The sequence below is a fragment of the Vanellus vanellus genome (assembly GCF_965231255.1).
Source record: "Vanellus vanellus genome assembly, chromosome: 5".
NCBI lineage: Eukaryota > Metazoa > Chordata > Aves > Charadriiformes > Charadriidae > Vanellus > Vanellus vanellus.
The window spans coordinates 11,911,764-11,924,688 of NC_138910.1; the positions used below are offsets into that span (position 1 = coordinate 11,911,764).

The following is a 12,925-nucleotide window of genomic DNA, read 5'->3' on the forward strand; positions in this document are numbered from 1 at the left end:
AGGACAGCTGGACGTCCTGCCAAAAGCCGCCTGAGTGACAGCGAGACGTGCAGCCCAGCCGGGGCATGGCACTGGGATGGGGATGTATTTTGGGGCGGGGAGATAGACAGAGGGACCAGCTGGGCTGTGAGTCTCCGTCCACCTTGGTGGCCTCCTTGGGAGGAGGAGGTCTTCCGAGGGTCCCTCCAAATAGCAGTGTGCCTCGTGGCTCCCACCCTATCGGAGCCCAGACTGGTTCAAACCTAGTCTGGGGACTGCTGTCCCCCGCTAGAAGCATTGCTTTCCTCTGCTACACCCTCCCAGAGTGTTTCTGCAGCCTCCCTGACATGTGTTTCGTGTTAGCCCCCCAAGAATCAAGAGCTGGCTGGAGAGTATGTTATCAAATTCAGAGGGAGCATTTCATTTCCCGACTAGATCTGGATCTTTTAAACATCTACGCTCATCTCATTTCAAGGATGGGAACAGAAGAAAACGTCTCTTGTTATGTTTGGAGAACATAATTAATGTCTTTTGGCTTCACAAACCAGCTTTAATGGAGAACATGCAAACTCAGTGGGTGCAGGGGGTTTAAAATCCCGGGTAATGTCCTGCACCATGAGACTTCTGGTGGCGCAGAGGTGTCTTGAAACAAACCCTCCTCGAGGACACATTTTCATCTTGGAAATGAAACTGGGAAGTGAAACTAGGTTCGTCGTTGGCATAGTGGTGGAAGGCTTCCTGCAGGCATGATCTTACACACCGCAGAGACTGCTTAACCACATCACCACTGCCTGTGACCCTAGGATAGCTGAGACTGGAAACATGTAGCACATTTTGCTGTGAAATACAAGTACCAGGTAGCACTCTGCATGCTACAAACCTCAGCTCTGCCTCACTGTCACCGAAAGACTTGCTGTGACCAGCATGCCATGTTGCCTTGGGGCTACTCTCAGGTTGTGTCCTGAGCGAGAGGAATGAGTGGATTCCCATCTCTGGTGTTCCAGGTGGACGTTGAGAAGTGGGCTGACTCTTGTCACGCCCATATGAGAAATAATTGTATCCCACTCACCCGCATTTCTCCAGTCGTCAGGCTGTGTGGGAGATGGATGGAGCGCACCAGAGTGGAGCTCGTGGGGCTTGCAGGAGTGGCCACTCTTTCAGGCTGATGCAGGCAGTGAAGATTGTTGTAACATCTTTGCTGTTAAAAGGTCAACATGGAAATTCCCACTCTTGGCACATTCCCCATGACGAGCTTCAGCCAGTGACTTGTTGCATGTTGAGCCAGTGTGGCCGAGGCAGAAAACACATTTCAACATGTTTTTAAATTTCAAGCTCACACCCCACACTTAGTCACCCTCATATAGAAGGGCTTTTTCTTCATCCCCTTCAATAAACAAAACAGTTTGCTTTAAGATGCTGTTTCTTAAATTTTCTGATCACAGTGTTTTGATAGGATGCATTATTGGGAAATGGCTGTTTCCCTTCCCCGGGACAGTCCTTCCAGGCTCCATCCCCAGCCTGCCAGGGGCTGGAAGGGACGGGCAGGCTTCCTAGCCTCCTATACTGGCCTGGCGCTGACGGCTTTAAAAATTGAACCATACCAAGAGCTTCCAGAGATGGATTTCCAGTGGATTTGCATCTTGTGCTCTGTGGTGTCCAAGGGCTAAGGCTGACAGTGCAGGGGCTCTGCCCCTCTGCCCAAGAGCAGGGGGCTGGCTCCCACCCAGGTTGGGACCATGGGGTAGTGTGAATGCAATTGACTTGCTTCTTTTGGCCCTCACAGCTCAAATTCAAGCATGAGCACATTTACTAAATGCCATATACACCGAGCCCCAGTGCCAGCTGCTCTGGATTCCTTGAAATAGCCCCCGTTTAAGAAAACTGTGATTTATAGCTGAGTTGGACACATGCATTGCCATGGAGGCACCAAGCTTGCTGTGTGCGAGAGCCCAATCGCCTGAATTAATTGTGAATAAAAGCCAGCCACCCCATTCGGTTCGCTTGTGAAGCAGAGGGTGCAGGGGTCCCCACTCTGTGGCTATGCCCCAGGCAGAAGCAGTGGTGGACATAGCTGGGTCCTACGGGCTCAAAACCGGAGCTCTGTAGGGAAGGAGCAAATCAAACCTGTATGGATGTGTCTGGGGAAAGGGTAAGGCTGTCGTCGTGAAGGCAAACAGAGCGAGGGATTTTTAATCTCCATCAGATGTAGGCAGGGAAGGAGGTCATCTCTAGAGATCTTGTAAACATAACCTCCTCTGTCTAGTAATGTTTGAGTTTGCGGGCTGGATCCAAAGCAAACGGTGGGAGTGCAAAAGAGGCTGTAGGAGGGCATCTTGTGATGTGCTGGGACATATGAGATGCCTTGTAAAACAGAAGGTGTTCCCATGACTGTTGGCAAGAGATGTAGCCTGACAATCCACAGCCCCTCTGGTAATGTTGGAGCAATGGGAGAGGCAGGGAGATCAGCGGTTTTGTGCCAATGAAAGGAGCATGTGTATAATTTATCTTGTCTGAGGCACTTGAGGCTGTTACCAGTGGGAAAGCTGAACTGTAATTAGGTTGCTGATGAGCCTTGTACGCAAACCCTTCAGCTCTATAAACTATGCCTTCAAAGGCGCCCCTTTTCCTAGGGACTGACCAAGGAGGAATTTGAGCAGTATTTCCAGCAGGCTGATGGATGCCTTTCTGAAACCAGATGCTCGGCAGCCAGCCACTCCGCTTTCCATCACGGAAAGCCTTGAAGCCTGTTGACTTTCTCAGCTCATCGCTAAATCCCATAGCTGCAAGGGGATGCAGCTATGGGGTAGAGGAGTGCCCTTACTGGGTCAGTTTCTTCATCCATCTCTGTTGTGAGCTGCCCCGAGCTACTCCCTGGGGGAGGTTCAGCTGGTCCCAACAACCTTCATGGTACTGGCTGGGACGCAGAGGTCTCGCTTGGACACAGGAGACAGTGCCGGCTGATTTAATTTATTTTTAAGAAGTTTTAAGGTTTTGGCGAGTACTTCTTAAGCAAAAGTGTTAGGAAAGCAGGGTAGGAAAGACCTTATGAAATGGTCGACCTGCGAGGCTTTTTGCTACTAAACCCCGAGTTCAAAACCAGCAAGGAGGCACTGCTCCATTCCCGTCTTCATTTCTCGTGATGTAGACAGAGAAAAAAGAGATTCACTCGCACAAAACACCACCCAGCCCAGGAGACGTGGCAGTGCTTGCAGAAGCCCCTTCTTTTACACCATTTTGAGGGCTCAGCAGTAATACTGATCTCCAGAGCTCGGGGTCCACAGTGGGCAGGAAAGCGCGGAGGAGGAGAAAACTTCTTGCTGAGTGGTGTGGCCTGGAGAAGGCTAGGCTGGAAGCATGGCTTGGGCCCCCCATTTTCTGGCACAGCAGCTCTGCTAGTAAAATCCGATGCCATAGAAAGATGGAGCAGAAAACTGCCCGCAGTCTGGCTGTGCTGCCTCCTGTCCAGCTCTTGTGCCAAGTAGCCACATCACATCGACTCTGCCACATCCTCTGGTGCCCCGAAGTATTTTTCTGCCCAGTGGCACGCCTCTGAGATGGACACATTTGAGCTGCTGCCAACGACCATTTATCAGCTTGAATATTTTTGCTACTCCAGTAGAAGTGGAAATCATGGTACTAAACTGCACGTAACCCTCCTAGCTTAGATGGAGCCTTCAGGCGGGCATGCGAGTGAATCCGAATGATGCTTAGGAAGCGTTGGGTACTGAGTGACAGAGATGCTGCTCACCTGCAGAGATGGGAGGTGTAGTGCTATGCAAATCCCAGTTAAACAGTGCTGGGCACCAGGAGGCAAAGGTGGGGAATATTCACTCTGCGGGTAAGAAAGGCTCATGACAACGCGCTGCTGAAATGTGCTCTCAGGTGTCAACGTTTGCTTGGTGGTGCCAAGCACTGAATGGGGGCGAACCAGGAGGGTGCAAAAGGGCACCCTGAAAAGAGAGGGATACTTGGGAACCCTCATCCAGAGAGAGGAGAATAAGGGATTAACATCTGGCTGGAGCGTCAGTCTCTACCAGCTAATCGTGTTTGGGCTCTGCAATAGTAGGTGGTGGTTCCTTGCACGTACCTGCTCATTTTGCTGCCCTCCAGCCCCAGAAGGAAGGCAGTGCTACGCTGAGTGGGGGGTCCCAGGGACAGTTTGGGTGGAAGTCGCTTCCCCCAGCTGCAGGCTGTTTCTCCTTGAAGGGAGCTGCCCTGTTCTCCCCATGGTCACCATCACTGCTGGTACCTCCCAAGGGCAGTTTGTTCCCCTGTCTTGGCCACCTGGTCCCACCTAGGAAAGGAGAGGTGCCTGTTTGTCCTGAGCGACTATAGAGGGAAGCTAGAAGGGCTGTGCGAGTAGGTATTTTTTTGCTGCTAAATGTAGATAATAATTTGATATCTAGGTGTTTCCCATCACCATCTGTTTGATGTTCTGCCAAGTAAGGTCTCTGGCAGCTTTTCCTGCTGGTCCCTCCTTGCGCAAGGGATGCTGCTGACACCTCCTCCCTGCTCTTGCCTTCAGGTCACGGAGAGTGTCACTGTGGGGAGTGTAAGTGCCACGCTGGTTACATCGGGGACAACTGCAACTGCTCCACTGAGACAGACAGCTGTGTTTCCAGCGACGGGCAGATGTGCAGCGGCAGGGGTACCTGTGCCTGTGGGAAGTGTCAGTGCACTGAGCCAGGCGCTTTTGGAGAGACGTGTGAGAAGTGTCCCACCTGCCCAGGTGTCTGTAGCACTAAAAGGTACCCACGAGGGGGTTCAGGAGGGATTTCTTGCTAGTGAGAAGAGCAGCTCTTTGGTTCCTGGGATACTTTTCAGCTAAGGAATTACTCCTGCTTCATTAAACAGGCCCAGGCAGATTAGCCCCAGGCAAGCTTACCACTGCTCAGAGCCCACGCTAAGCAACCTGAGAGTATCCCAGACAGAGAAGCAACAAGTGTTGCTGCCCAAGTCCTCATGGAGGTTCATGTCCCTGTTCGTTTCCCGTGCTGTCCCGCTCTGCAGGAAAGGCTGACACCCCGGTTTTGCTGCCCCCGGAGCTGCAAACGTCGGGGCCCAGAGAGCTGCAAGATGCAGAGGAGGGGAGGATGGGGATGACTGCCTGCCTCGCAGCGATGGAGGTGCCCTGGGCATCAGCCTTAGACTGGCGCTGAGCGGCAGTGCTGTCTGCCTTCATCTCAGGATGGATTTTGCTGTAGCTGACATGGAGCTCCTGACATGCAAAGGGCAAGCAGTCCCCAAACTTACCAGCTGTTTTGCACCTTCATTGAATCCACCCCTAGAATAGATCTATCCTTGAGATGGAGGTGCTTGGCCCTGAACTTGCTCTTTCCTTGGGGTGCAGATGTGCAGCCTCCAGACCAACACCCAGGGAGTCCCTTTCCGAGGGGTGAATCTCTGTGTTCACGTGGTTTCTGACGGGTGCTTAATCTTCTCCTCCATGCGTCTTTCTGCAGGGACTGCATTGAATGCAAGCTGTTTAACTCAGGAAGACTGGCTGATAACCAAACCTGCCAAAAGCACTGCAAGGATGAGATCATCACCACTGTGGATGTTCTCGGTAAGTCGGCAGCAGCAGGACTGCAGACGGTGGGAGCCAGTGACTGCGGCATTGAACTCCTCTTAACCAGACCAAGACATATCTATAAAGAAAGCCTCAGGGAAAACCCCAGTATTTAGAAATGGATGTGTGTGTGCAGTATGTATAAGTGTATATGTGGTATGTGTGACCCACTCTCCAGGCTGTGATCTATATTGAAGTAAAAAACCCTTTGATTTTAAATAATGTCTTAAAATCAAGATGTGTGAGGACCACTACTGCCAGTACAAGGAGCAAAGAAAGTAGGATGAGATCAGATGAGACACAAGATTAGATGAGCCCCGAGAGAGTGCAAAGGACAAAGTATCACCCAAAAAAAGGCATTCTGTAATCTTCTGAGAATTCATCTTGGAAGAAGGGAGCTTGTAAGAGAAAGCCAAGATGTTTTGGAGATGATGAGTTCTGCTTTGGTGGAACTGACTGCTAAAGTCTCCTCGGCAAGCTCCTCTCCTGCCCTTCGTGTCCTCCTCTAGACATCACACCTGCATCCCTCAGCAGATGACTTTCTCTCTCTTCTTTTCAAGCTCCATTCTGGGAGTCCCTGGTTGCTACTTGTGGGGGTAGAGGGGATCCAAACTGTGACAGCTTTAATTACAGTCCTGACCCTGGCCTTAGCCACACCCCTTGGAGGGAGGGACAGACATCAAGCAGGGATAAATTGCATTCCACATCCGACATTTCCTCCTCTTCCCATAGTTTATAGAGGTAGGAGTGCTCTATCTTGCTCGCCCTTTCTCGCCCTTCCTCCCAAGACAATGTTTTTCCCATTGACTCCTCTCATCTCCCGTGCCTAGCTTTTAAATTATTACCAGCGGGGTTTCCTACCTTTCTCTTTGGGAGACTTGCTCTCATTCTCTCCATCCTCCCTGCAGTTTACTGGGGAGTGCACCTACACCAGCACACTGCGAGAGGTTACAAGGCACTTCCAAACCACACGAAGCTCCTTCCTGATGCTTGGCTGGCCCACTGAGAGGCCAAATGCTGATGTTTGTCACAGAAGACATAGGTCTGCGTTGTCCCGGCAGTGGACGATGGGACCTTCTTAAATATTGAGTCGCAATGAACACCTCCTGGAAGGTCCCACATACCTTTCGGCTCTGGGTACGAAGCAGCCAGTGCTTCAAAGCTTCGTACAGCAGAAGCATCTATCATTGGACTCACGAGCCGGAACTATGCCTTTTGGGAGGCTTATATGACTTGCATTGGATTCTGCAGGATTGTGTTCACTTCTGCAATATTACGTTTCCATTCCTGATAGTTCCAGAGAGGAGCTTTCAAGGAGAATGACAGGTCCAGTGGTGAGCTGAAGCTGCCAACAGCACACATCAGTGGACCTGAAAGCTCGATGGGGCCATCACGCCTCTCTCTATGGATGTGTGATCTCCAAAACCTGCTGAAGACCAACAGAGATCACGACTAGCGAGACTTTAATCACTGTCTCTTTTAGAGGAATAATGGTACAAGGATGAGATTGAAAGCAGCTGGGACTGGAGGAACTAAGGTCTGCTGGTCTAACTCAGAAGGGCATTACTCAAGAAACACGGAAGTTTTATCAATATTAATCTAATTAGTACTTTGCTTTGTAACAATCAGCACTTCTCCAGCCCTGCCTTAGATACCACTGTGTAGGTAAAGCAGGTTCTCCTGTCCTGAGGTAGGAACAGCTGAGGTTTGTCTATACCAGGAACCCCGTCAGGACTCTCCAGAGGAGCAGTTGCATCTGGGCTCAGACCTGTTGAAACGGAGGGTATTAATCTTTGACTGAAAGCAGGTCAAAGGCATTGAAAGGAAAGCCAAAAAGACAAGAGAGAGATAAGGAGTTGGAATAGCTGTGGTCATTAATGTGATCATTTTTCAGCGTGACAGATGGGCAAAGGATACGAGTGAGGAGGGGAGCTGTGGGAAGCATTTTCCAGGTGCCTAGGCCAAGATCATGTCTTTGCCAGCCAGTAGCACTGACTGGGTGCCCAAATCCTTCCCTCTCACTGGAAACTCAGCCCATACAGGCCCTACAGAGATCTGCTTCTGCAGAGCTACCTGGTGTGGCCAGAGTTGTTGCCCCATCTCCCTCCAGGCACTGTTCCCGGAGCGGGATCACCCCACGAGCTGTGCAAGGTAGTGGCTCTGCTGAGATCACCCCTGAAGCTAAAGCTGCAAACCTTGGATGATGGCTTTGCTGAAACGTTGTAATGGCTTTTGTGAAGCAGCTTTCCTCAGGGAGCACCTTAGAGTGACCAGAGCAGTGACAGGCTCTGCCTGGTGCTGTGGTGTGTTAAACAGGCAAACAAGAGCATCCGTATGGCCATGGGAATCAAGTAGTCTCATTTCTTCCCACTCCCCCATCTCTGCATCCTCACCTCCGACCAGCGCCTCCCTTCCCCCTCCCCCCCCGCCCCCATTTTCCTCTTCTATCCCACTCTTTAAAAACAAACTTCTCAACCGTTTCCGGAGCTGGAGCCGTTCAGCACAGCTGGAGCATGAGCCAGTCATGGGCTGCTGCTGGCCCCGACCGCGTCCTCACAGCCCGTGCCCTTCGCTTTCTCTCGAGCTTCCACTCTTCAAGAAATTTAGCAAATTAAGAAGAAAACAGCATTTATTGCTAAAGCAGACTGGTGCGAAGGAAGAGTGTGTGTATGTGTGAGGTTGTGTCTGTTTGCCATGCAGCGTTTGCTGAGTGCCACATTTTCTCCAGCAGCAAGTCTGGACGCTGCTCACTTATGATTTGCACAAATCGTGATCAAAGTGTGCTGCTTTCCAGGCTCAATCCCCATTCCTCCGCTCCCTGGCACCTGTGGGAAGCCCTGCTCAGCTTGCAGAGGAGAATTGTGCTAATTCCTAACATTAAACCTGCCAATTAAGTCAACCAAGTGCCATACTGCAGCTTTAGACATATCCTGGTAGAAAGGGTGACCAGGTCAAAATCAGGGGAACCCACGCCACTGGAAGCTGTTAGGGGGAATTAGCTTAAAAAGAAGAGGGTGTTGGAAGCATTTGTGTAAGAAATTAGGATACAAGAGTTCTGCAGTCTTTAGGATTTTTTTTTTTATATATATAAAAACCAAAATAAAACTCTGTAACTCTGCATCTCATTCCAGAAACGGATGACCCGAACGCCATCCTCTGTGCCTACCCGGTGAACAACTGCGTCATGAAGTTCACCTACTTGGAGCTTGCCAGTGGGAAATCCAACCTCACCGTCCTCAAAGAGCCAGGTTGGCCCTCCCTTGGGTTTCCTTTTAATAGCACAGGCTGCCTTGGGAGAGGCGATGGGCTGCTGGAGAGCCCGGTGGGTTGCAAAAGGCTGGTTTCACTGGCTGCACAAAGGCACACGTGAGCAGATAAACCGGGATGATTTAAAATAAAGTGTTTTACAGTGTTGAAACCCAGCTCCAAATGCTCCCAACTTAGTAAAAAAGGATTCTGAGAGTGAAACATGCACCTAAGCTGCCAGCATTGCTAGCAAGCAGCTGAAGCAGCTCCTACCAGCTTGGGATGCTGAAATGAAAGCCAGCCTATTTACCGAGCAAAAAGCATGCCATGTACTGATTTGGAGATAAAGCCACTGGGAGCAAAAAAATCAGAAGGGGACACCTGGTGCTGCTGCTGGTTAACTCGGGATGTTAGGAAAACCCCACGCCACCTATGGATTTCTGCATTTCCGAAGAGCTGGCTCTGGTCCAGGCAGCGTAAGGGCTGTGTGTCCCTGCTCTGCTCCCCGGGCTGCCGCAGACAGCTGTGCTTCCCAGCGTTATTTTAATCACGTGCAATGCAGTTTCTCAAAGAAAACCCCATGTGGTGTTGCAGGACGAGCTGGCGAGCACCCAGCAGTAGCTTCTTCCGATCTGCTCTGGTCCTCTGAGGCACAGGCCAGTATGGGAAAGACCGAGATACTGCACATTTTATTTTATTTGTGCTCTGGCTTGCACTTAATTGAAAGACCAGTTGATTAGCTGATAGTTAATGTACTTACTTAAGGTGCCTATTGATCACCTGCCTCCATGTGGACCAGAAACTGAGCTGGCTTTTGCCAGAAGGCCCTTAACCCTCTGTGTCCCACACGGGTCACCCGGCATTAAAAACAGGCGTCGCTGTTGGACGGTGGCACTGCAGCACTGCTCTTCCCCCGAAGCGCTATGTGACATCCCAGCTCTGGTGACATTCATGAGAGCTGTGCCTTTGACCTGCCTCTAGCCACGAATTTATCTAATAATAAAAAAAAAAATCCCTTTCGTTTCAGAGAGGACTGTTGCTTTTTTTAATTTAGTCACTGCGGCTAGGCCTGCCCTGAGGTCACTTGCTCAGTGGCTGCGGTCCAGGTTGTTACGTCCCAGTATCCTGATCCGGGATACACTCGCACCAGAGCTAATTGCCTTCTCCCCACTCATTACCAGCATGCAGCTCAGCCCCCAGCGCCGTGACGATCGTGCTGGCGGTGATCGGCAGCGTGGTCCTCATCGGCATCATCCTCCTGGGGCTCTGGAAGCTGCTCGTCACCATTCACGACAGACGGGAGTTCGACCGATTCCAGAGCGAACGCTCCCGGGCCAGATATGAAATGGTGAGCCCCGGGTGGGGGGTACTGGGGCGGGGGGGGATCTGTCAGGGTGCACCAGCAGCAAAGAGCTCTGCAGTGATGGAGAAGGATGACAGGCACGAGGGATGCGGGTGCCTGTACCCTGTGGTGCCATGCAGCCGGGCTTTGGGATCCGGCATGTTGCGCTGCCCTTTCCCTTGGCAAGTTACAAATATTCTGCAAAATTATGGCCAGGCTTTGGTTTCCTCCTGCATTTCCCAGCAGTGCTGGAGGGCTGAAGGACGTAGGGGAGCGGAGACCAAGCTCCAACTATGGTGTCAGCCAGGTTGGTCAGGTCTATGAGGAAGCCCTTCTGGGAGGCTTCCTGTTCAGGTGGGGTTGCCCAGCATTTGAGGGCATCACCTGTGCCTGTGACAGGTCAGAAGGTGGGTCTGATGGACAAACTATGGACAAACAACGTTGCTTTTGGATCTGAATGCACATTTTGGTCAAAGCCAAAGGCAGAGCTATCTCCAAATTAATAGGCACAGAAAGGGGGGATTATGCACATTTTTGCCATGACATGGATTTTGTTCCTCACCTTTGTTCTTTTTGTCCTCTCATTTCTCCAAGGCATCCAATCCTCTCTACCGAAAGCCTATTTCCACGCATAACGTAGAGTTCACGTTCAACAAGCTCAACAGGTCTTACAATGGTACAGTTGACTGATGGGGTCTCAGCACCTGGGACTGCTGTGGACAATTGCTTGACTGTATGTGCTGCTTCCCCACTTGAAGATGGGATCCTCTTCAGGGGCGAGAATCCCTTACGACAGGACTGGTCGATGACCAAAGCCTGTTATTTGCACAGTAAGGAGAAAAGTCTGGTTCATTCCGAAGGCACGGATGCGAAGGCAGGCTCCCCGCCTGTGCAGATGGACTCCGAGCCGTGCGCGACTCCATACCCCAGCTTTCTGGATATATTAAACCTGCCAACTAAGTCAACCAAGTGCCATATTGCAGCTTTAGACATATCCCGGTAGAAAGGGTGACTAGGACAAAATCAGGGGAACCCACGCCATTGCAAGATGTAAGGGGGAGGGGGGAATTAGCTTAAAAAGAAGAGGGTGTTGGAAGCATTTGTGTAAGAAATTAGGATACAAGAGTTCTGCAGTCTTTAGGAATTTTTTTTTATATAAAAAAACCAAAATAAAACTATTGTGCATATATGATGCTGTGAGTAGCGTTCCTTGTTGCCTTGCTGAGCCCTCCACCGACAGACTGAACTGGGACCTGCTCCTGTGAGCACAAGTGGCACTGCCTGATTGATTTATTAATAGAGCCTTATCGGTCAAAGCACAGCTATAAAAATAGGAGCTGGAGCCGCAGTGACTGCCACAGAAGGTATGTTGATTTAATACACTGGTGTTGACCCAGGGCGGGGAGTGCCACAAGGAGCTCTCGCTCCACACCAGCGGTATTAAACAGATGGAAAACTGGTGGGAGCCTGAGGAAAATGGGAGTTCAGTCTGAGGAAACTAAATTAAACACCCATTCCTTGAGGTGTGCAAGTAGGCATTGGCCTGGGTGCCTGCAGGAGGGTGGCTGGGAGCGCACAGCAGCTCACCCAGACCTCTGACTTTTTGCCAGAAGACTGTGGGGTCCAGCAGAGCCTGGCTGGAAAAGCAGGGGAGCCCTGAGCTTTCGGCTGGAAAGGGAACCGGATAGAACCCGGTGTTGTTGCTTCACAACATACATTTTGCTTTGGGTTTGGTTGGGGTTTTTTTCCTTCCCCCCCCCCCCCCCTCAAACTGCTCCCCCAGCCCCATCTGTTTTCTGGGGGTTCGGGTTCCCCCGGCTGACAGCTGCAGCTTTAAACCCGCACAGATTGCAGCGGGGCTGCAGCTGCCGCAGGAGAGAGAAGACGGAGCAATTGCTACTGCCTGCTTTTTTTTTTTTTTTTTTCCCCTCCCTTTTTTCTTGTCTCTTCGCCCTGAACAGATCGTGCAATAGTCAGCTGAAGGAAGCTTGCCAGGGAAAAGCAAAACCAAATGGTGTTCATTGTTTTGACTTGCTCTTCTCATTGGAAAAGGGCCATGGGCCCATCCTTCCGGATTTTTTTTTTTATTATTATTTGTTTTTGCCTCTATAAACAGAAGCTTTTACTTGCTCAGTATAAACAGCTCTCCTTCAAGAACTTTATGGTCCCCCCTCCTCCTACCAGCAGCACTGAAGAAATGCAGCAGACCACACTAAAAATAGCTCAAAATGGGAATTTTTAGGAGGGCAGCAAGTGGCACGTTGGCAGCATCGGCACTGATCAGGGAGGGGAAATAAAACCAAAACCCCAAATAAATGAGATCCGTGCCCTGTCTTCCCACTTGAGTCCACCAAATGTGCCCTAGCAGGGAAGGAGGGCGCACGCATACTGAAAACAAGTGCAAGGACAGGTTCTGGCTCAATGCCGGTTCTGTAACCCACCCGTGCATGGGCTGGGGGTGCTGCCCCCTCCCCGCAGCCCCACGAGAGACAGGACAGGCCTGAGTGCTGCAGAGGGGCGGCTCTTCAGAGCTCCATGTTTCCTACACAATATTGAAGCCCAAGCTAAAGTTTGCAGGCTTGAGATGCTGCGTACTGAATACCTGGGAGTAACGCTGCCACCTGGGATGGAGCATCCATGGGGCAAATTCAGTTCTCATGACCACCCACTGCCTGGTGCCAGGCTGGCAAGACAGATCTCATCACCGTCACAAAAGAAAAAATAGGAAACAGTAAAAAAATAATCATCACAAGCAGACAGAGCAAATTTTGGCTTGGTTCACGTGGCTG

At 50.8% G+C, this 12,925-nt stretch overlaps 1 protein-coding gene across 1 annotated transcript in view; it reads left to right on the forward strand.

Moving 5' to 3' along the window:
- Nucleotides 1-11,315, forward strand: part of ITGB5 (integrin subunit beta 5) — a gene marked incomplete at its 5' end in the record, with an annotated part of 78,174 nt that extends 66,859 nt beyond the window's left edge. Inside the window, 5 exons of the mRNA XM_082483442.1 lie at nucleotides 4,505-4,727; nucleotides 5,442-5,545; nucleotides 8,680-8,796; nucleotides 9,976-10,142; nucleotides 10,731-11,315. Coding sequence (XP_082339568.1) covers nucleotides 4,505-4,727; nucleotides 5,442-5,545; nucleotides 8,680-8,796; nucleotides 9,976-10,142; nucleotides 10,731-10,826 — 707 coding nt within the window. The 3' untranslated portion in view covers nucleotides 10,827-11,315. The remainder of the gene's footprint in view (nucleotides 1-4,504; nucleotides 4,728-5,441; nucleotides 5,546-8,679; nucleotides 8,797-9,975; nucleotides 10,143-10,730) is intronic.
- Between the last annotated feature and the right edge of the window lie 1,610 nt (nucleotides 11,316-12,925).